Source organism: Emydura macquarii, unplaced genomic scaffold (genome assembly GCF_026122565.2).
Source record: "Emydura macquarii macquarii isolate MOO-44397 ecotype Brisbane River unplaced genomic scaffold, CSIRO-AGI_Emac_v2 contig_1253, whole genome shotgun sequence".
Taxonomy (NCBI): domain Eukaryota; kingdom Metazoa; phylum Chordata; order Testudines; family Chelidae; genus Emydura; species Emydura macquarii.
The window spans coordinates 11,825,698-11,850,598 of NW_027131390.1; the positions used below are offsets into that span (position 1 = coordinate 11,825,698).

Genomic DNA, 24,901 nt, shown 5'->3' on the forward strand with positions numbered 1-24,901 from the left:
AAGGCTTAATTAACAAATCTTTGTAAAGTGTTATATAAATGCAAATACATTAATATTACATAACATTAAACACAAGCAATAGCAGATTATGGGTAGATTGAGTGGATGGGCTGATGCAGCCCCGGGTTCCAACCCCACCACTTCTGGAAGTACATGAGTAAATTCCGGACCATGTTGTCTGGAGCACTCCAGTCCTCATTTACTCTGAATCTGTCCACAGCTTTTGCAAAGGATTTTTATACAGCGGCAGATTTTCTAGATTCAAAATAATCTGATTTATATAACAAACTCGTGTGTCCCTGACGCATCAGATAGAGGACGACATTTTTTTAAAAAAGGACTAATCCAGGGATTAAATGGTGATGGAAACACAATTTCATCAACTATGCTGGCTTCTATACTCTCTGCTATCCCATGCAAAATAAACCCCATGACAAAAAATAGGCCTACAGGGACAGAATGAAGAAACAGACAGGAAATCACTATGCTAATGCATAGGAGAGATCCAAAGGAGGGATTTATTGCTCAGATAAAAGCAAACCTCAAGGATGAGACAAACCCCAGAACCAGAGCAGGAGAGGAAACGTCTCAGGTGGGATGAGGAGTAATTGCATATTCATAGCAACAGGAACAGGAAGGGTCATATAAGTGGATCCCCGGGCTGTGTCCTACAGAGCTGAAGAAGGGAGGTTTCTGCTGAAGCTAAGCCAGTGGGGGCAGAGCTGGGGACTAAGAATGGCTTTGCTAGAACCACCACTTTCCTTCAGCAGCCTAATACCACTGCACCTCATCCGCCCCGGACAGCACCTCCTCCTAGCCTGGCTGCAAAACTTATTCTTAAATAATCTGAAGCCGCATTGGACAGGCTGGACGCAGCCCATCACAGGGCGGTGCCCGAAACACAGGCGCTGCCTAAAGTCCCCTTACTAATGGAAACCAGACCGGCTGAATCTGACCAGAGGGGGGTAGGGGGATGAGTTCAGCCCCCGCTAACTCTCCCGACCCCTAGGCTGAGAGTTCAAGGCCTGCCCCCCGGGGATTGTCTCTTCCCATTTCTGCAGGACCCAGGCCTTCCCTGGATCAGTTTCTGCGGCAGGTCCGGCCGCGGGGGGAACGTGGCTCCTGCCCAAGGGGGGCTGGTGGGGCGGGCGGGCGCCTCTGCCCCGGGCCCCCGGCATCACTAGAGGGCAAGTGGCAGCGCTCGGGGACGGAGGCGATGATGGCAGCGCCCGGCCCCGCCCGGCAGCTGGGATCCGCCTCCCGGGGCGCGCACAGAGCCGAGGCCTGGCCGCCCCGCCCCGCCCCGGCTCGCCCCCAGTCCCGGCAGCGCTGTCCCTGGAGCAGGCGGCCGGAGCTGCCCGGCCTGGGCCGCATGCAGCCGGGCAGGCGGTAGGGGAGAGCCGGCGGCCATGGCCACCTGGAAGCGGGACGGCCGGGTGACCGGCTGCCAGCGGCTGGGCTGCGCCGGGCTGGCCGGGGCGCTGAGCCTCAGCCTGACCGCCCCGCTGGAGCTGCTCACCGTCCTGGCCCAGGTGGGCACCTTCCACTCCCGGCGGGGGCTGTGGCAGGCGGGCCGCGGCGTCGCCCAGGCCGAGGGCCTCGGGGCCCTGTGGAAGGGGAACCTCACCGCCTGCCTGCGCCTCTTCCCCTACAGCGCCTTGCAGCTCGCCTCCTACCGCAGGTAAGCGCGGCCTGGCTGCAGCCTGCCCCCGCGCAGGGGCTCCGGGCACTGCCCGGCTCCGCTCCGGTCCCTGCCCGGGCCAGGGGTTCCAAGCTGCCGTGGTGCAGGAAGCAGCAGAGGGTGCAGCCCTGGGATGGCTCAGGCTAGCCCCCTCTGGAGGCAGGGGACTGGCGCCCTCACCCCGTGTTTACTCTGCCGGCCGACTGGCGATCCACATTGGAGATCCATCTGGAAATGTACCGGCCCAGACTTGCCCGCCCTTGCGGGGGAGTTTGGTCCCGGGGATTTATCAGATGAAACATCCCTCTTCCCCAGTCTGCGAGTAGAACCTTTCCAGGCTGACTTAATATGAAACCTGTTTCCTTAACACGGGCTCTAGCCTTTTTTCTACAATTTCCCATCTGCAGACACCTGCCGGGTCTCATTTGGGAAGGAGATTTTTTTGTTTTGTTTTAGGTGAACATCAGGGACGCATCATATTAAAACTCCCCCTTCTGCTTGAAAATTGTCTCAGTGCCCTGAGTAACACCTACCTTTCCTGTAGTTGAAAGAGGTTAAAGAAAAATATGTTGCTCCATTTTTTTCAGTTACTTGGTTCACTGGACAGTGCTTGGTGTGTAGGCAGTTTCAGGGTTTCCCCTGATATTCAGTATCTAGGCCTTAATCTGGTAGTCAGTTTCCTGTGTTTGTGTGTAGGATGACCAGATAACAAGTGTGAAAAATTGAGGTGGAGGGTAGTAAGTGCCTATATAAGAAAAAGCCATGAATATCAGGACTGTCCCTGTAAAATTGGTGCATCTGGTCACCCTATATGTGTGGGTCTCTAATTCAGCAGCAGAATGGAAAATATATTTTTAAAAAGGGGAAATTGTGACTGTAAAACTCAAACCACAGGCAGTTACGTTTAATTTTTTTGTAATTGGCTAGATTTCAAGTTGACTGTGTCTCTTTAAGGAAATTCAAAGTTTTCTCTGTGATAATTTTGTTGTTTCAATTCTTATTATTCAATTATTGCAGTAGCTTTTAGTGTTCCCATTGTGCTAAATGCTATACAAACATGTACAAAGTCATATATCTTCCAAATCACCACAGTTTGACAATCCTGAAAATGTTCCATTCAGTATGTGAGTTACTGTTGGGTTTTGTTATCCTAATGATGATCTCTAATCTTTATGCACAGCTTCTTTAAAACTACTGTACAACATTGCATGTTAAAAACTCCCCTTTGTAATAAGAAACAACCACTAGAGGAAATAATGCTGCAGAGGGAAAGGGAGGGGTGTTTGGAAAATATGAAGCAATTCTGTCAACATTACTCAGCAGAAATATATTTATTTATTAGGATTTCCTTGTCTGTCAGACAGTTTGCAGTCAGTTGTTTGTTGCAAAGTCTCCAATGGACTCTGAAGTGGTGGGCCTGTTTGTTTGGACGTTGGGGGGTTGGTTGGTGGTGTTTTGTTTTTTTTGCCAGTTGGTTTATTTAGGTCAGCTGGTTGTAGGATGTATGCTTGATATTTCTGTACCTTGGAATGAGGGGGTTATTCTAGTTCAGTTACTTCCTAAACCAGATGGGAGGGGAGGGAAAAGTTGTGGACTCACCTTCCTGCTGTCCAATCAGGCACACTACAGGGGACTCGGCTCATGATGACGCCATCCACTGCTTGTAATGGGCTTGTCGCTCACCTACCAGTGAGTGAATCAGCACTGCTCTGGGTGTGCAGTTCAGGATAAATTGGATTGGGGCACCAAGATTTGGAATCAAGTAGCTTTATTTGGTCCTCCTGCTTTGTTACAACTATATGAATCTTAGATGGACTGACTGAATGCTTCTTTAAACTTGAAACAAAGCACCCTCTGTGTGCAGGGCCTGCAAGCTGCTCAGAGGAGGTGGTGGATAGTATTCTTTCTTTTCTCATGTGCCCAGCAGAACCCTGTCAGTCACTACAAGTGGAGAGGAACTGCTAGGCAAAAACAAAGTACAATTACGCACGCACTCCCACTCTCCAGCACATTAAGCTGCTTGTGGCTTATTTGTGAGATTCCTCGGGGGGGAATGCCATGCACAGATATGAAACAGCAGATCGAGATAAAGAGTATATATTTAGTAAATGATCGTGCAAATCTCAGAAAAAGACGTGCTGGCTAGAAAGTTATTGAATGTTTTGAGCCATGGAACAGAGAGTTTAGAAGGAGACAGAGACACACACACACACCTCTCTCCCTCTCCCTCAAATCGCTATGTACTACTACTTCTTTACTTGTGCGCACCTTGGAGTTCTTAAGATTGTGTATATTGCTGTTAGTGCCCAAAGATCTCTGTCAGAATCAAGGCCCATTGTCTTAGGCACTGTACAAACACATAGTAAGACATGCTTCCTGCCTGAAGTCTTTACTGTCTAAGCACTTTCATTTCTGCTGGGTTGGTCTTTCTGCCTTTGTCCACTTCTGGACTCTTTAAATTGTAAAAAAATTGTTTAGGTTATGTATGCAGAAAATGGGGCTTGTTCTAGAACATTAGATCTGTAATTTGCCTCCTGATCTGCTCCCTAGGGTCTGATTCCCGTCTGACTTCTCCTTTGCTCACTTCCTGCTGCTTGCATGATACTCATCGTGCTCATTTCTAATTTGACTTGAGTGCTGTGTGCAGTGAAACACATCCATATTCTGCGCTCTGAATCACAAATGCCAGAATCACAGGCTACCCTGTAAGATTCCAGAACGCTGTGAGTTGGGAAAAAATACAAAACATGCCAGTAGTGATGTTTTAATAGCAAACCCAAATCTAGACATCATCCTTGACTGAATGTAGTGCCTAAGCACAAGTCGTCCCCAGGAGCATATCTCGAGGGGCCGTTCTAACCCTGAGAGAATGATGCAAGGAATGTTCTGTTGCTGTCAGAAAGATTGTAATGAAGATTTCTGCATATTTTTTTCTGTAACTCCTGCTGGAATGTCCAGTGTATTGGAAACACTGATAGAAGGAAGTAGTCACATCTCAGATCTCCTGTTGATAACTGAAACAGTGAGTCGACTCCTTTTAGGGTATTAGGTCTGCACAGTCATGATTTGAGGTATGGTAACTCTCAGCTTGGTAGCTGTAAATACAGAGTCATGGAGTTTAAGGCCAGAAGAGGTCACCAGATCATCTAGTCTGACCTCCTGTATATCACAGCCACTAAACACCACCCAGCACCCTCACACTAACCCCAACAACCAAAATTAGACCATAGTATTACAGCCCACAGGAGACTAGACTATTATGTGCCACAGGTAGAGAATAGGAGGTACTGAGTTATGCTTCTCTTAAGAGTTCTCATTTATTGATCTGTGTTTAAACCAAAACTCACTTGAAAAACAAACCAGTGGTCCTTTAAACTACTACAGAGTGACATTCCTTAATAGTTTTCCTTGAGTTGGTGTTTCACATCCAGAAAAATGGAGAGAGGGTTGATTAGTGGTTATATCAGGGACTAGGAGTCAGTCACTGAATTGCTTTTGACTTTGGACAAGTCATTCTGACCTCTCTGTGCCCATGTTTACCCTCCATTTACAATTATTAGTACCAGCTTCATGGAGGTTTTGAGGCTTGCTCAGGATTTGTAATGTGCTTTGAGATCCTTGGATGAAATGCATCATTGAAATTCTAAGTATTATTTATCATCAAATAAAGCTGATGGGCAGAAGAACAATCATCTCAAGAACATTCTTCATTTTTATGTCTGATTTTTTTAATCAAGTCATAACTGATAGTTTCGGTTTTATCTGTCTATTCTAGATTTGTCATGCTCTTCATGGATGACTTGGGCCACATTTCCCAGTGGAGTGCCATCATGGCAGGAAGTCTGGCTGGCATGGTTGCAACCATAGTGACTTATCCTACTGATGTGGTAAAAACACGACTCATAGTGCAGAACCGATTGGAACCATCTTACAAAGGGATTCTTCATGCTTTTTACACCATTTATCATCAAGAAGGATTCCTTGCACTTTATCGTGGTGTTTCACTAACTGTATTAGGTAAGCTAATAATGGGAAAGTGTTTTTGAGCTTTATTATACGTGATGTATTGAAACATCAAGATGCCGTGCCTGTAAATTTGCCCAGTTCGTTTTACACGAGCAAGCAGTAAAATGACTCCCTGTGGAGGACATCTAGATGTACAGAGCCCTGTAGATCACAACTTGTTTCACAGTTTTTTCTCTCTGTTGTAGATGAGTTATCTCTAAATTATGAGCAAGTGCTGCCAGTTAAATGGATGTGGTCAAAAGAATTTGAGAAGATACACTTGCCTAGCTTTTCTGGATCACCTGAGTGGATTTAGAGGCAGCATATTCCTTCTTCACTTAATTTGAGAAAAATAATATGTACCCCTAGTGCACTGTGGGTGCTATGAAAATAATAATATGGAACTCCTGAGAGGCGAGCCAAAGCAGCGGTGTTCCTCTTTAGTTGAGGCAGATGAGGCATTTTTATTTATTTTGTAAAATATTGATTGACTCTCTACTCTGTAGCTTTGCAGAATACCACATTTGAATATACAGTAAATGTATGCAGCAATTGATTATTACAAAAAATCATGAGCACTAACAGCTAATAACCAAAACTTACAACTGGTGACAGGAGGAAACAGGAATGATATGCCAGGTGAGAGAGAGAAGGCTGTCTCTCGTCAATTTGGACTAAAGGACAGCCCAGTTCCATCAGGAATGGAACAAAAGATTGACCTTTCATGAGACCAAGACAGTAAGAGGCACCCACAAAATATACAGGCTCTGTTGTAAACGTAAATGCCTAATGCCATATATGGACCCTGAAACCTGAGGTTTAATAAGCAAGACATCCTCTCATTCCCCTGATAAACGAATGTCTAAGTAAAGATTTTTAGATATTTAAGTCTGATCCAAGTGAGCAAAGCAGGATTTAAACTGGCTTACGGTCCCTGGCATTTAGACAGGGCTAGAAGGAAACATGTAGCTCTCATTATACTGTGCTGTGTGCCCACACAAATCTTTTCTGTCTGGTTTGCTTTATAGGTGCTATCCCATTTTCTGCTGGCTCATTCTTTGTTTACATCAATCTGAATAAAATGTGGCGAGAGCCCAGTTTTCGCTTCTCTCCCCTTCAGAACTTCATAAATGGCTGCCTCGCTGCTGGGGTTGCACAGACGCTCTCTTTCCCCTTTGAGACCATAAAGAGGAAAATGCAGGTACAGAACATCATTATTGTTCCCATTTTGGTGTTGCTCACTATTGTCAGTGTTAGCTTCAGGAGTTTGGGGCAAGGCATTAGCCAGTTGATTGTGACTTCCACCTCATTCCTTCTCCCAAGAATGAGTCGTTAGAGGGGTTTTATTATTCCTGGCAGTCATGGCTGAGAAATTTTTTGGCTTAGATTTTGTTAAGGCCAGTTTAAGTGGTAGCGTGCGATCAGCAATAGTTCTTGATGTTCTCTTATTTTCATTAAAACTTCATCAGCAGAGTAGCCAACAGAGGTCATAATCTGGTGGCTGCTTGGCCTATGTCTCCTGCAGCTATCCACATCATAAACGCTCCCTTCAGAATTGGCAGCCTTGTTGACAGTCTCAACATGGAAGTCAAACAAAAGGTCATGGAGACTAGCGGGGGAAGTCCCTGTGGGTGAGGACTCAGACCTACTGAAGTGGAAGTGTTCACTGCGCCTCTATTCAAAAAGTAAATATGGGACTTCAGTTTCTAAGGTTCACAGGGTACTTGTACACTGCACAAAAGATCCATGGTGCCGAGTCTCGGAGCTCAGGTCAGCTGACTCGTGCTTGTGCTATGGGGCTAAAAAGAGCCGTGTAGATGTTCCTGGTGAGGCTGGAGCCTGGTCTCTGAGATCCAATTTTTTTAGACCTGCAAATCGAGTCAGTTAACCCTGGCTCTGAGACTCTCCACTGCTGGATTTTTGCGGTGTGGATGCACCCTTTGATACCTGACGTGAGCACAAACCTCGGGAGGAGTACAATGAATGTTCAGTAGTGGGGATCTTTCTTACATTCCATTCTCTCCATTAAACTCATGCTTCTGCCAGATAGTTTAATAAGGAGAACCAGTTCCCCATCAGTTCAAACTGGGACTTGAAAACAATAAGGGAATTAAAGAAAATTGTAACATAGTCCCCCAAAATAGCGTGAAATCTGATTTTCCCCTCCCCCTCACCATTCTGTCCCAAATCCAGAGTTCGCCTCTTTTTTTCCCATACTCACGTGTAATAGTTGGCTTGTTTCATCACTTGTGTTGCTTGTATTGTTCCCTGCCTTGGCGTTCCTACATACAATCCACATAAGCTCATACCTAGCACAGTCTATCCAGAATAAGGCAGGGACCAGCTAATCTTCTCATGCTATTCTCGTTAGCCTTAACCACCTACAAGTCAGTGCACCAGTACTTTGTGCACTAAGTTTTCATAGCTGGTAAGAAGGAAAATTCACAGGCTTCTAGTCTGATGTTAAAAAGATCCATTTCTAGTCTTGACCTTGGGAACAGGAGTAGAGTTGAGGAAACAAAACATCATTTGTTTTCAGCCACTAGGTTGTGCTGTTTCACCTATTTTATAGATCTGGTAAGTGCCAGCTCTACTGGGTATTTCTGCATACTGTAGAATGATGAGAAACTCTGGGTTTATTGCAGTGTCTCTGTGGAGACCTGTCCTACACTTCCGGAAAATAAATGTTGTTGTTTTTTTTTAAAAAAGAAAAAGACCAGAAAGGAAAAATTTATTAAAAAAAAAAAACAAAGCCATTTTCTTTGCTCTACAGTGATTTTGTTTTCATCTTTGCCGTTGTTTATGTGCTTATCAAGCACCTTACAGGCCTTAAGGTGTTTTTTGAGCTTGAAGACACACAACTCCCCATAACACTTTACTAACGAGCTGTGGGGAAGGCAGGAGGATACGTATAAATTCAATAGATCCTGATTTGGTGTTTTAAATAGGAGTGGTTGAGCTTGCTCAAACTGCCAAGTGAAAAGCCATTGAAAATCATAGCATGGCTGACATCAGGGGCTGAGTGACGCTGGGTTGAAGCGGTCCGAGAAGTTGTTTTTTAAAAGCTAGCATAAGCATGTTGCCCAGCTTTGGGGGGGATCAGTTCCACACTGATCTCACCTGCTGAGGCCTGAATCTCCTCCTGCTGAAGTCAATGGAAAGATTCCCATTGCCTTCAATGGGATGGGGACAGGGTCCCGGGAGCACTCTGAAGGAGGAATGCTCAGCCCTCAGTAGAGAGGGGAATCAGTGCGTGAGGGAGTGAGAGTAGCCATGATGATGTCAGCACTAGAAGGCTTGTCACAAGGTGGGAGCTGGGAAGGAAGAAACTGAAGAGTGGGAAATGGAACATCCCTGAGAAAAACAATAGGAAAAAAAGAGGCGCTAATGCCTTTGGTAATCGTGATTCTCTCCCAACCGTCTCATCTGGTCTGTTTCCATGTGATGAGCCTGCTCACTGGGAAATAAAAACATGGGATGTACTGAAATGTTTAGCTACCCACTAGACTAGCACAAGTGCTCTGCAGTGGCACATGGGGAAACTCGGATTCATTTCACAAATCTGGACTCTTGCTTGCTGGGTGAGGAAGAGTGAAGAGCACTGGGGCAGACTTGGAGCTTGTAGGAGACCCTCTGTCCAGCTTAAGAAATGGAACTAGCAGGCTGCCAAAGGCATCTCACCAATCCTCTAGGCCAAGGAAACCCAGTGGCTCAATATTGGTGTTAGGCAGGGGAAATTGTCAGAGCCGCCTGAGAGAGAGAGAACTGGACAGCCATCAGGAAGAAAACCTAGACCCCACTAATGTAGCAGTGGTCTGGAACTGCAGCATTGATCCAATGAAGTGAGAGTAGGACTGGGATCTAGGAACACCTGAGGTCTAATCCCAGCTCTGCAACTGACTTGCTGGACAGCCTTGGACAAATCACTTGAACTCCATCTATTTCCACGTCTGAATAATACTTACTTCCTCCCTTCGTAATTGTTTGCACAGTGCTTTGAAGATACATATCACTATGTAAGGACTAAATACTATTAACATTCATTACCATCCCCTTGATCCATCCTTCCTTTCTAGTGTTACATATCCCCCGCCAGATCCTGCCCCACTGATCTCAGCCAGAGTTTTGTCACTGATTTCAATGGAAGTAGGATCGCCCTCCGTTATTTTATATTTTGGTGGCGATTACTATGTCAAGCTTGTTCTGTAACCATGGCTTTTCCCTTCCCCTCTTCACCCTCAGTGTTACAGTCACCATGTTTAGAATTTTTTTAAAAGATACTGTATTTGATGCTAAATATAGTTGAATACTTTTTGATTTTTTTTTTTAAACTAAAAACGAATTATAATTAGCCATTTTGAATGTGCAAGTCCTCTCTCTATTGTGACTATCCTAATTTTATCCCTTTGTCTTCCTTTTTTCATTTTGCTCCTGGTTGGCATGTTAGAGAATTGAGAGGTACAGTATGCATGTTTTGGCATGGCACATATGGCTTATATTGTGAATCTGTAGGATGGGGTTAGTCAGAGGTGACTTTCTCGGTAACGTTTACTGTGTTATCAAATCTTAGAAGAAATAAGTAAATTATTGCTTATGTTGAAAGAGAACCTAAGATTGGATCCTTCCCTCCAATATGAGATGGCCTTTTTATCATAGCCAATCATAGTGCACAATGTATTGGAAAGCAGGAAACAAACCTAATGATTCAAAAGGGAAATAGGTGGATTACTTTTTGTTCAAATTTTAGAAGAAAAACTTAGGAGGGGTTGAATTGATATTTTTAAAATGTTTTGTGAAATCGTCATTGGAATTCAAGTATTTGCTGAAAAGCTCACAAATTTTCAGATTAAACTTTAATTAAATTTTGCACAGCTGATTTGTGTTCCATTGGTATTATAGGGTCATCTTCAGGTCAAGAATTGTATATATTAATCAATCAATGTTTATGTTACAAGTAATGCTGTAGATTATTAAACCTCAAAATAATTTCTTGCCTGTTCACTTTTTGCATTTCTCTCAGTTTGAACAATGAAAATAGTCTAATCAGTTTCATTTTTATTTGTTGTCTGTTTCTAATTAATATCTTTATTAAGCTGTCATGCACTAGCACAATGATGTAATGTCTGTTTGCAAATATTAAAAGGGAATGTGGGGGGGGGAAGGGCAGGTGGGTTTTTTTTAATTGCTTCCTTAGGATTCTTTTAATAACATTTTCTAAGATAATTCAAATAAAAACTGCCAATTATTGGTACTCTCATCTTCCACTAGCAGCATGAAAACGATTGAGGGGTTGTTTAAACCAACATCTAATCTCCCAGATGAATATCGAATACTGCACCAGTGGACCCTGCACATTTATTAAAATGAAAGCAAGTTCTCTCTTTGCTGTTACCTTCAGCTAATCTGTAATAGGGGAACCCAGGGCCAAGGGAGGCATTGGTAGTATGGTTTCACTTTCCCCACCCCATCCCATGATTTGGGTGACTCCCATGAGATCTTTGTATACTCCACTGTCCCCTTTTCCTCTGCAGGTGGGGATGCGCTGAGCCTTGGATTTCATTATAGCTGTTATGTGCCATATATAAGATTATAAGTAGAAGTGTACGGAACCCGAACTATACATCATGGGACTAAAGTTGTGTTATCAAAAGGTTTCTTTTGCACTGAAACAGAAGTGACTTAGGTGGAGAAGAACCTCCCTTTATTCCCCTCCCTTCCCAGGTTTCTAATCAGGCCACCTCATCTTTCTGGACATTCAGGGACTCCTGAATCAGATCTTCCCTTCCTCCAGCCCATGGGAGTTGAGCATGCAGCATTTCCAGACCCTGTGGGCCCAGAGACCCAAACACAGATCATATATGTGGTTCAACTCAGATATTTTTAAGCTAGAAACCATCTTAAAGTAAAGCTCCGGGACTGAGTTACAGTAGGCTTGCAGAAGCAAGTTTGGAGTCCAGGTTGAAACTCTAGGCACAGCAGCATGTGACCGGTAGCATTATGTTTGGTTCTAAGACGCTTGCAGCATAGAGACACAAGTGTGTCAGCCTTCATTGTGAATTCTTTGTATTAGTCTGATCGGTTCTTAGGGCAGAACTTCCACAAATGGGCCTGAAACTGACAGACCTTTAAGTCTGTGCACATTTTTGTAACCGCAGAACCTTATTTGCGTGCACAGAATGCAGTTGTATTTGCAAATCGGTTTGCTGGCCCCATTCAACCTTAATGTAGCACTGGTGTTTTCATTGTTGCTGCAGCTATCCATCCTTGGCCTGAAACTCCCTGGCAGTCCATTGCTAAAAGACCAACAGAGTCCAGGGCTAGGTCTGCACTTTTAGAAGCTTTTGCCAGTATAGTAATGTTGATTTGGGGTATGATTTTTTTGGGGGGAGGGGAGGACACACATGACATTTCTGTACGAGCAAAAGTCCTAGTGGAGAAGCAGCTATACTAGCAGCTTATGTTGGCAAAAAGTGCTTTTGCCGCGACGCTAGGAGGGTGTGCCCGTGTAACTAATCCAGCAAACCTTCTCTAGTGTACACTAAGCCTAACAGAGCCCAGCTCCATACAGCTATTGCAGGATTCAGTATATATTTTTGTCGTTGATTGCACACCATTCCATGTGTTATGAAGAAACCTCTCACAGGAACGTATCATGCTGGAGTGCATCACGTGAAGAGGCTTCCATACTATTTTAAAAACCAGGTTATGTATTCAGTGGACGGTGACAGTCCTTTTTGGGGGTTTGTCAGATAGGCAGTGTTGCAATGTCACTAAGTGTGAATAATTGTTGTACAGAGAGAGCTTAGGCGATGGGAATGTTTCCCAGTGCTTTAAGGCCAGTCTCTAAGGGCGTGTGTACTATAGCATCCCTGCTATTTACGAGATTTGGTTTTCTTGCCAGCTGGGAATATGAAAGTTATTCGAGTCATGAGCCAATTTCTTTAAAAAACCAAAAAAAACTTCTGGGTCATGCGGTTCACAAGACATCTAAAAAGCATACGTGCTTTAAGACCTTTTGCATAAAAGCTGTTTATTATTTATATACTCCTTATGTGCCGGTGCCTTGGAACCTTTTGAAGATGAAGCTATTGGAATGAGTAGAGTGGCATGATTACACAGTGTCGACAATAAGGAGCAAAACTGTTTTTTAAAAACCATCGATACTTTCTATAATGGGCATGCGTTGTTAGTACACAATACATTTAAAATACTTTGGGTTTTATTATGAAAAAGGCCATGTTTCTCTGTGTCCCGTTAACTCAACCCCAATGCTATTTTTTCATATAATCCACCTGAATCTGCTTAGACTAATCTGAACACATAATTTTTAATTGACATCGAAATGTGTAATTCTGCTTCTGCATAGATGAAGAGAGAGATCCGAAAGGGCCCCAAGATGTTCCAACACCCTCTGTCACTTCCAGACAGGCAGAAAGAATCTGTGCTTAAAAGGCCAAACTCATCCCGCCTGCAGATCAGATGATTTCCATGAAAATGCACTAGGAACATTTTTGTCCTCTTATTTCATGAGAAGGTCAGAACCTCCACCAGTGCAGCATTTCCCTTCTTCCCTAAACTTGTATTTGCAAAGCATTGGGACTAATGTATTTTCCATCATTAACTTCCGATTCCTATCACCTCCCCAAACTCCCTCTCTCCTTGTGGTATTGCAGCGTTAGCATTAAGAATGAGCCCAAGTCCTGGAGTGGTACCCGAACTCATGACCAGTCTGACGAGGAGCTGAGTGTTACCAAATGGGTCACATTAGAGTCTTTCTTTCCACCACCCCACACCCCCAGTGGGCTTTTTCTTTGTAGCCACTTCTAGCTCCTGGTCACATCAATTTTTTATTTTTCTATTTGGCTATTAACATGACACAGCTCAGGCTCTGGGGTTATTACAGAGCAGGATATCTGAGCCCTGTTGCTTTAAGAACGACAGTCCTGATCCATCCTTGGAGCACAGTTGGTCAGTTGAGGCGCCTCAGTGAAATGTGAGACTTTCCTCCTGCCAATGCTCTAGCTGGCTTTTCTCTGGTCCAACCAACCTTAGAGGCATTTGTCTCAGAAACCACAAAGCTGGGGAGAGAAGCCTGGAGACTGACTATCCATATGGTCATCATAAAACTATGGTGTTAAAATTTTGGAGTGTGGTAGACAGTGTTGTTGGTTTGCGGGGGGGGATGATGGTTTCCTTACATGAAAAGGCAATAAAAATAATTGGCAGTAGGACTGGTCATAGTTGACCCTTCCTCAAGCCCTGTGAAGGCTCTCCTGGGACTGAACAGATTTAATAATTCTGATCTGGCAGGCATAATTACTACTGCTTCGCTCTTCTATAGCATCTTTCCTCCAAGGAAGTAGAGTGCTAGGAGTAAGGAACTCAAACTGCTTCATGAATTAAGCTAAATAAACATCCGTCTTTGGAAGGTGAGGCATCTATAGGGCTCACTTACCCACCAATGAAATGCAGCCACCTCTGAGGTGTACTGAGGAAGCTATGTATTGTCATTCAGCGGCACTGCACAATAGTTTTTTGGAGGAAAGGAAGTATAACTTATTGTCTGTGATTGAAACTGCAGAAGGCAAGCTTGAATGTATTTACCTGTGCTGGAATTTAACCAAGAGAGAGTGTTAAGAGTGGGCTTGTTTAGAAATTTAGGGAGTGAAATCAAGTGCTGTCCCCTTGTGTGGACACTCTTAAATCAGTTGAGAGACTCGTATCAATTAAGTGCTTCTATATACATAGAGCTGCACTACTGTAGTTTAACGTGATTGTAAACTGATAACTGTGCAGAAGGCTGTGTGGACACTTTCTTCTAAACCTTCTGTTTCAGTTTAGCTTTAGTCTGTTGCTAATCAACATAAACTAAACTGCAACAGACCCCTCTTAAACCAAAGTAATGCCCCAGTCCTGTCAGGACTTATGCAAAGGCTTATCTTTGCACACACACAGCACCCCAACTGAAATCAATGGAACAGTTCAGCTTACATGACGTTAACCACGTGTGTATGCAGAATTTGGGCCCAAGATTGTCTGCACAGGGGTTTGCACCCCAGTTTAAATAAACCAGTGTAGATTTGCATGTAGACAGTGCTTTAGATTGTGTCAATTTCTTACCACCCCTTTGAGCTAAATCAAGATAAGGCACTCCAAGATCAAAATGAGTGCCTGTACAAGGGGATAGCACAGATTCTATAGAAAAGGCCTCTGTTCTCATTTCAAGGATATCTTCATAGTTCTGAGGGATAGACACAAAAGTAAACTTTTTCTTTTTAATAAAAGCTTAGGCTCTGCAGCAAGGGATGTATTTCATGGCAAAGGCAGAAGCCTCAGAATACAAAAGCCCTGATCCTAACATATTTAATGCTGTGCTAGAAACCAAATTCTGCTTGCTCTACTCACTTGAGCTGCCCGATTGATTTCATTATTTTTTCCCTACTTACGGAGAAGAGGACAAAGTGTTTCTAGAGAGCAGGTAGCTGAAGGTCAGCTGTTCTCATCTATTACTCTGGAGACAATCCACTATTGTTACCTCACAGCAAATTACCTCTCCACGTGTCTGAATGCTCTGTGTGGACTTACCGTCTGTTCCAGTTCATGGTTAATGTATCAGCAATATTGAGCTACTGACCGAAAAAGGCAGTAACCACCTTAGGTTGTACTCTAAGGGAGGGTTGCAATTTGATCAGTCCTGTGTAAAATTGGTCACATGTTCTTAATATTGGATCTTTGTTTGCATTTTGCAATTGTTTGCTATCTATGGGTAACAAAGTATTTTTTCAGGCCCAAATTCTTCCATCCTCACTCAACGAAAATTTCCATTCACTTTGGTGGGAGAATTGCCTGAGTGGGGACTGCAGGATTTAGCATTCGGTTTCCTTTGAACTACGATTACACCTTGCTGTTGCAAATGGCCCTATTAACCCAGCCTTAAAAATCTTCAGTGTTCTTATTTTAGATGCCAGATTAAGTGAAATAAACTGTTGGGCTTTATCATAAATTGCTTTCCTTCACTCCTGAGCTTTTTTTAGTTGTGATCTTTTGAATGTATATAGAATTTGTATCAGTGAGAGCTATTACTACATTTAGTGATCAAAATCCTAAATCCCCATTATTGCAAGAATATATTGTTAACTGATCTTTCACGCTACCTTGGTTAGCAATACCACACACCTAGAAGGTAAAAGTACCTCCAAAACAGTTTCATACTAACAGAAATTTTATCCCACAGGAAAGGAAGAAGAGTCTGAACTTAGAGGGCCAGATTTTCAAACTGGCCTCCATTTTTGTGCCTGTAGTTTGTGGACAAAAATGTAAGTCATTTAAATATCTGTTAACACCAGCAAATCAGATACTTGGAAATCTACAGTTCCTAAATTGCAGCTGCAAAATTGTATGCAATTATGTGTGCCTGCAAAACTGCAGGCACAAAAACCAGAAGCCCTGCCATCTTCTCTGAAAATGAAGTCCAAAAGGTCTCATCTTTTGTCCCACCTGGTCTAACTTGTTTTACCCTTGAAGGACTCAATCTGTCAGTCTTTAAACAGAATTCCTATAGAAATTAGTGTCTGAACTGCAGATCCTGGTCCCAGGGGATGAGGAATGCCGGGCTGGAGGAGCAGAGAGAAATAATTAAGAGTTTTGCCCTGTAAAGTTTTCAAGATCACTCCCTAAAATGGCATCATATTGTTTTGATCTTAGCCTGGCATTGTAGTTCATAGGTGAGATGGTGTTTGTAGGGTCTGCAGATAGCACCATTACTTTACTTCATTGGGGGAGAATTTTGTCATGACCCTTTGCCCTAAAAAAATTCTATGGTCTCCAGGTTTTAGACAATCAAATTTAGAGTGGTCTGACTTATGTGTGTTCTTTGGTGGCTGGCTGACTGACTAACTCTGAGCCTGGAGTCTAAAAGATTGTTTTATATTTGGGAGATAGTGAGTCGAGCCTGTCTTGCATTTAATGTATTTAATCACCAAAAGTCCCCAGTGCATCCATCACAAACCTAAGGAATGCAGATTGGCAACTTGAATTTCTTTCTTTGTTATCAGCACAGCCTTTTCCATACAATGCCTCTAGTCACAGAAATGTAAGGAACATATCGAGTAGTATATTGCCTGGTAAAAAAGTTTTTTCCCCTCCCGAACAGACCAAAGGGGCATTAGTTCAGCACCTACAGATCCAAATTCTACCAAGAAAAGGAGTAAAAGTTGCCTTGTGATGTGTTATGCTACCCATAAAAACAATACTTCGTGTCCTTTTAAATAAACAATTAACTACTCCTCCCCATTATATAAACCAGGTGAGGTTTCTGCAGAGCTTGGACAATGAAACTAATCAGAGCTGTTCAATTAGTTTCACTTTCTGGCTTTAGTGCAGTCACAGGGATTAGTGTTGTGGGGATGAGTAAATCCTCCAGCACCAAAGTTCCCATTTAGCTTCATAGACTTTAAGGCCAGAAGGGACAATCATGATCATCTAGTCTGACCTCCAGCAGTCCACAGAACCTCACCCACCCACTGCTGTAATAGATCCATAATGTCTGGCTGGGTCACTGAGGGCCTCAAATCTTGATTTAAAGACTGCAAGGTTCAGAGAATCCGTTTGCTCTAGTTCAAAGCAGCAAGTGACCTGTGCCCCCTGCCACAGAGGAAGGCAAAAAAACCCCCAGGGTCTCTGCCAATCTGACCTGCGGGAGAAATCCTTCCTGACCCCAAATATGATGATCAGTTAGACACTGAGCATGTGGGCGAGACCCACCAGCCAGACACCTGGGAAGGAATTCTCTGTAGTAACTCAGAGCCCTCCCTATCTAGTGTCCCATCCCCAGCCATTGGAGGTATTTGCTAATGGCTACTGTGGATGGGCCATATGCCATTGTTGGCAATCGCACCATGTCACCTCCACAAACTTGTCAAGCTCAGACTTGAACCAAGTTAGGTTTTGTGCTCCCACTTCTGCCCTTGGAAGACTGTTCCAGAACTTCACTCCTCTGAGGGTTAGAAACCTTTGTTTAATTTCAAGTCTAACCTTATGGATGGCCAGTTTATATCCATTTGATTGATCACAGGATCAATCTTGTGCCAACATTGTCCCTTAACTTAAATAACTCCTCTCCCTACTGTTTGTCCCTCTGATGTATTTATAGGGAACGATCATATCTCCTCTCATCCTTCGTTTTGTTAGGCTAAACAAGCCAAGCTCCTGAAGTCTCCTCTTGTAGGGTAGGTTACAAAAGGAGACTTTCTGTGATCATCCTAGTAGCCCTTATCTGCACCTGTTCCAGTTTGAATTAATCTTTCTTAAATGTGGGAGACTAGAATTGCACACGGTATTCCAGATGAGGTCTCACCAGTGCCTTGTATAATTGTAATATCACCTTCCTGTCTCTACTGGAAATACCTCACCTGATACATCCTAGGATTGCATTAGCCTTTTTCATGGCTGCATTACTCTAGTGCAGCGGTTCTCAACCTTTTTTTTATAGAGTACCACTCGGGTCAGGTACAGTCGAGTCAAGTACCACTTCACCTCACTGTACCTGGCCAGAGTAGCACTCAGTAAAATTGCGGGGTTGCGTGGAGGGATCAATGCCCTCCGCCGAAACCCTGCCGCCGTTTCACACTTTTCGGCGGCAGGGAGGATGGGTTTCACGGCGGGGGGCTTTAATTCGGCGGCACACACTTTTTTGACTGACAACCGGGGGAAGAGATTCGGCGGCAGCGCGGTTTCGCGGCGGGGGGGATCGGCGGCAGCGGGGTTTAGCGGCAGCGGCAAGGGGGGGATTCGGCGGCAGCGGAGTTTAGCAGTGGCGGCAAGGGGGGAATTCGGCGGCAAGGGGGGAATTCGGCGGCGGCAAGGGTAGGGGGGATCGGCGGCAGCGGGGTTTAGCGGCAGCGGCAAGGGGGGGATTCGGCGGCAGCGGAGTTTAGCAGTGGCGGCAAGGGGGGAATTCGGCGGCAGCGGGGTTTAGCGGCGGCGGCGGCAAGGGTAGGGGGGATCGGCGGCAGCGGGGTTTAGCGGTGGCAGCAATGGGGGGGGGATTCGGCGGCGTCAGGCTGTGAGAGGGGGAATCGGCGGCGTGTTTTCCATCGCGTACCACCGAGCCGTCTTCCGCGTACCACCGGTTGAGAACCCCTGCTCTAGTGGTTCATAGTCATCCTGTGATCAACCAATACACCCAGGTCTGTCTACTCCTGTCATTTCCAACTGATATGTTCCCAGCTTGTAGCAAAAATTCTTGCTATTAGTCCCTACGTGCATGACCTTGCACTGTTAAATTTCATTCCATTTCTATTAATCCAGTTTTCAACATCAGTCAGATCTTCCTGCATGATATTCCTGTCTTCCTCCGTATTGTACCTCCCAGCTTTTTGTCATCTGCTGATCTTATTAATCCACCCTCACATTTTGTGCCAAGGACATTAATGAAAATGTTAAATAAGTTTGGTTCCAAAACCAATCCCGGAGGAACTTTTTATCTTTACCTCTGGATGTACACTACACTACTGGATAAAATAAATTTGATTTAAGATGTGGCTTCGTTTGTAGGCTGACACTTACTTTGAGATTCTTTTGGCAATTGTTTCTCAAGTACTGTGTTTAAGGGCTTGAAAAACTGTTTTTATGGCTCCTATAAGCCAGAAAGGTGGGGGTATGGATCTCACACCACAGTTAAAAATCTTGAAAATGGCTGTAACAATGATGAATGTTACTATAAATAATCTTTCAATAAATCACTTTAGAGATCAGAGTTGCTAGGCAAATTAGAAATCTGGTTCTTTAAGACATACCATTCTTTTTTAACTTTCTCCAGAATGGTTTTACTACTTACAAAACCTTATTTAAATCTAAAGTACATTGTACCTTGCATTTGTATGGTACACAAAAATGCCACCCCTTTGATATGTGCCTTTGCAATGTGTATAATGGCTAAAGCGATTAAGCTAAGCAAATGCACTTAATTCTTTCAAGTCCTCCCCTGCATACTATAAAGGAAAGGAATGCTACTGAACTTATGCATGTCATCTTCCTCAAGTATTTTATCTAGTTGTCCTTTTTCCACTACTAGATGGTCCATAGTTTCCTTGGCTTTTGGAATCTGTTTCATAGTATCCCTGTCACTGTGGAAAGCAGAAGCATGTGTCAAAATCCATCCTGGGTTCTTAGTGACTGGGGTGGAATCTTAAAAAGTGCCTAAATGACTTGTACTCCTAACTCTTTTGGGTGCTGTCAGAAATCCCACCCATTTACCATACACTGATTGTGCTTTGATCTATGGAATCTGGACCCAGATCCACAAAGGCAGTGGTGCTCAACCAGGAGTACTCAGCTTCCAGGGGGTACATCAACTCATCTAGGTATTTGCCTAGTTTTACAACAGGCTACATAAAAAGCTCTAGCCAAGTTAGTACAAACTAAAATTTCATACAGACAATGACTTGTTTATACTGCTCTATATACTACACACTGAAATGTAAGTACTAATATTTATATTTCAGTTGATTTATTTTATAATTACATGGTAAAAATGAGAAAGGAAGCAATTTTTCAGTAATCGTGTGCTGTGACACTTGCATTTTTATGTCTGATTTTTATAAGCAAGTAGTTTTTAAGTGAGGTGAAAATTGGGGTACGCAAGACAAATCAGACTCCTGAAAGGGGTACAGGAGTCTAGAAAGGTTGAGAGCCACTGCACAAAGGGATTTGGACATTGCAGTGCTGAGCACCAAGCCTACAAAAATCACAGGATCACCACTGCAATTCCCCAAACCCGAGTTAGGTGCCTAGGCTCTTATACAATGAATGGGGAGAGATTGGAGCCTTAGAATGCGACCCATAAAAGGCAGTGCACTAGGCAGGGAACCACCTATGCTAGCCCATAGAAGATCTCAACGATGAGGGAGTGTCGTGCTAAACCCTGTCCCTCTCCTGGAGATAGGTGCCTCCCTGCCCCTATCTTTGTGTACGGAGCCACAAATGGGAATCAGTTGCCAGGAGTCCAGCAGCTTAGACACTTAAGGTATTTCCTGTGGGAATGAGTTAGGCATCTGCCTCGCTCCATACAAAATGTTGGGAGGAGGAGCTGCCTCTGCCGCCGCCGCCCACCTCATAACTTTTAGCCTAATGATTAAAGCATTCACCTGAGTTCTAGGAGACCAGAGTTTAATTCTGCCCCTCTGCCTGGGGATGGGAGGTGGTGGGACATATTCTCTGTGTCTTCTAAAATGTTATGGTCAAATTCACCTGTGGCGTAAGGGGACACCACTCCATTCAAACCAATTGAGCTGCACCTACTTACACTGAGGACTAAAATCATTCCCGGTGTATTTCATTTCCATTTTTCACTGCCAGGGCTGCCAAATGTTTGAAATTCTAGAGCAGATGCATCTAGAAAACATCACCAGTTGTCAATTTGTTAGAAGGGTTTGTTACAGGCTGATCACCTTGAGGAAACAGTGGGTTTTCCAGTCAGACTAAGAAGGAATATTACACCACTTGCTGTTCTAGGTCACTGGGGAAAGGTCAGAGAATTATATCTATATTCACCCATGAAGTCACAGTTAAACTCCTGCTAATATAAGATCACTGCCGGGAATATAAAATTACTGATCTTTAGTGATCAGACCTGCATGTGCAATCAGATGCCTGAATCACTGGCAGGAGTCCATCTTACCATACATCTGAACAAATCTCTAATTTGCACATGCAAAGTAGACTCACAACTGTGTGCATACAGATGGATGGGGATCAGATCACTGAAGTTCAGGCCATCCTCACTGTTCTAACACAGTGGGAGATTAACGGTGAAAGGATTTTGCTGTTCAGAATGACCCGTTGCACCTTTGTTCCATGTACTAAGTGTTAATTGCACACTGGCCTGGGAGATTATGATGTAATATCATGTGTTAATGTGACTTTGCATTTTGATGATTTAAATCGTACTGTGTTAGAGGGTGGTTGGATGTTTAGTCAGGTGGCGCCCAATGCAACACAGAATTAATGGTAGACTTCTCCTATGCTCTTCATTTCAAATATTTTCTCCCCTGGACTGGTTGCATCTGAATAAGGTCTCAGGCAGAATTGTTAATTTTTTTAAAATATAATTGACTACATTTAAATATAATTGACTAAAGCATGGCAAATAGACCAAGGCCTCCTGCTTCAGCATTTAAATGTTGCGTGACGTGTTGAACGCCTACAGAAATGAAGACATTGATTATTTTTAGTTGAGTTGATTTGTTTGTTTCAAACCTGTTGTGTTTTTTCATTTGACCAGGCTCAGAGTCCTTGCCTTCCCCACTATGGAGGGGTTGATGTCCACTTTACTGGCATGGTTGACTGTTTTAAGCAAACTGTGAAGACCAAGGGCATCCTTGGACTCTGGAGGGGACTCTCTGCCAATCTGCTCAAGGTGGGGATTACTTTCATTCTGATCCAAGTCTGTATCTAAATACGATCTGAGACACATGACAAACTAATTGGTGGTTGGGACTATAACACACACGATGCCTTGCCTTATGAACAGCGTGTTGATTAGACCGTTTGGGACAGCAAAGGTATAGGTTCCTCCTTACTCGGGTTACAGTATAGCTGTTTTGAGCATATGTTTGCTCTTACTGGCCAGCTGCAAGTTGCTGGCTTTCATATGACACCATCCTCATCAAAAGCGTCAGAGAAAGTGGCAGAGCCTTTCGGTGGAAGTTTATTCAAACACACTTGAGAAATAACAGAGAGACACTAGGGAAAATGACTAAACATAAAGAGCCAGAATTCCAGCTAGTGTAAGTCGGCATAACTCCATTGACTCTGCTTGGGTCAAAAGAAAGGACACATTTCTGCCACATACAAAATGCATCCCAAATTTCCTGTTGCAACAAATCTTCACTATTTTTAAAATTATGGTGTTTTAAAGTTCAGCACAAGCCCATTTCCTCATAATAATTTTCTATATTCAGGGTGTGTATATAATAAACCAAGTCTTAACTCAATCTGATACCTGTAGAATGACTCAACTAATTTAGGGTCAGATTCTCAATTGGTGTAAATCCACACTGCCTGTGAAGCCAAATCAATATATTAGCTGAGTAGAGAATATAGATTCTAAATTAATACCTGATTTCAATCTTTTTTTTTTACAGATTGTCCCATACTATGGTGTTATGTTTAGCACCTTTGAATTCTGCAAGCGGGTCTGTCTCTACAGAAATGGTTACATTGAATCTCCCTTAAGTTACAAGTTAACTCCTGGAGTGGACCAGAGTTTACAACCCCAAGAGTTGCGAGAATTAAAGCTCCTCCGAAGAGGAAATTTTGAGCCGCCGAAGCCAACCCTTGAAAACTGACATTGGAAAGTCCATTGAACAGATGCATGTTACAATCATTCTCGGCCACAACCTTAAGGAAGTGTAGCAAAAAGGAAGACGCATTGCACTAGAGGTAGCAGCATCTCATCTTACTGTATGACCTTCCCTGGGATTGAAACACTTATGTCAGACATTAATAAACTTTGTAACTCATGTAGTGAATTGATACAATCAGTTTGAATATCAACCTTACTCTGCAGAACACAAACATTTTGAAACCATTACAATACTGGAACTTGAAATCAACTCATTGTGGGGGTTTTTCAATGTTGAATAGCTTTTTAATGCTAAAGCCACTTGCAGAGAATAAGAGATTTGAGCCATGATAATGAATTATGATTTATTAAAAAAATGTGTGGGACATTGAACACATAGCATTCAGAATAGATACATGGTTGAAAATAGAATAAAATATCTAGTGTATAAGCAAATCTACTGACATAATATAGATTTAGCATTCTGGATATGCAGTATTTGTCCCCACATAGTTCACATTTTTGTTAATCCTAATACTCCTGATTCTTGTTTTCAGCTTTTGTAAAACTTATTTGAGAACCGAATAGTTTTCTAAGAGTCCCCAATTACAAAGAAAAATGAAAATGTGCTGCAGAAGTCCTTTTGCCAAGAAAGAATAGTAATGTGTGAAACAGCATTGAAATGATGATCTAAGCACTATAAATGCAAGCTGAGATGTCTTTCCCCACTCTAGTTATTTCTGCAAGTATATGAATTGTTTCAGCTTTGGGAAAAACAAGACTGTTTACATGCTGTGTTCATTTTTGTTATGACTAACTGTACCTCCTACTGTGTGAAAAATACAGATACCAAATGGGTTAGCTGTTTCACAGCTAACATTCTTACATGTTTTTCAGTATTTTTAAAGGTGAATTTTATATTAAATTAATGATCAGAAATAAAAGTTGATGGTCAGAGCTTAGAACATTACTATGCAATACCTAACCTCACCCTCCCCTTACACACACAAATGGTGGTGGTCCCCTTTCATTGCTGTGACCTATGAGTTAATGTATTGTCATGCTTTTCTGACAGGGGGAACCTTGCAGATATAAAATGCTACATTTTGAGGACTAGTTTATTCCCAACTTAGATAAGTGTTATTCAGGGACCTCAGCTCAGTTACAAAAAGGTTGCTGGGCTCCTGATTCTTCAAGGGAAAGTATAAAATGTCTCCATGCATCACTGTGATGCCCAGTCACATCTGGTACCACATACCTGACTGCAGATGCCCTCGTTGCACTGTATAGCACTCGAGCTTTATGAGGCCAAAGGTCATCAGTGGCACTGAGCTATCCTTCCTGGGAGAAAAATAAACTTTAATGCATGTAAGGAAATTTAAAGACGCAATGGGTAGAAGGTGGTGGTTAAATTAAATTTTAGAAGGACTAAAGCCCTTGAGAACAAGCATAATCATGCCCTTTTAGAATACTTTACAGCTATGATTAAAGCACCCCCGTGACAAGTAAGTATTAATGACCCCATTTTACAAATGGGCAAAGAGAGAGACTGGTAGAGCTGAGTTCAGCCCTGCTATAAGCTGGTGCTTTCAACCGAAGTTGCATCCACTGACATCAGAGCTGAAATTGATCCAGAAAGGTTCAGGGCTTTACCAAAGACCACACACCAAGATACTGGAAGGGTTGGGATTAGAATGTGTCCCTTCTTGCTTCCCCATCCTCTGATGAGTCCAGCACACTGTGCTCCCATAGCTTACAATGGTAATATTTGTATTGATAATTTTATGCATGCAGTTTCTAATAAAGAGATGTATCTTATGAAGCAGAGTAGATAATCAGTCTGTGTTAGGGGCTGAGCCCAGAAAGGTTGT

The 24,901-nt window shown here is 43.2% G+C and overlaps 1 protein-coding gene across 1 annotated transcript; it reads left to right on the top strand.

The window, feature by feature from the left end:
- Window positions 1–672: 672 nt before the first annotated feature.
- SLC25A43 (solute carrier family 25 member 43) lies at window positions 673–24,852 on the top strand. The gene is made up of 5 exons (XM_067548156.1): window positions 673–1,681; window positions 5,457–5,698; window positions 6,715–6,887; window positions 21,969–22,103; window positions 22,831–24,852. Exons 1-5 carry the CDS (start codon window positions 1,410–1,412, stop codon window positions 23,032–23,034), a joined length of 1,026 nt encoding a protein of 341 aa, XP_067404257.1. The 5' UTR covers window positions 673–1,409; the 3' UTR covers window positions 23,035–24,852.
- Window positions 24,853–24,901: the final 49 nt, after the last annotated feature.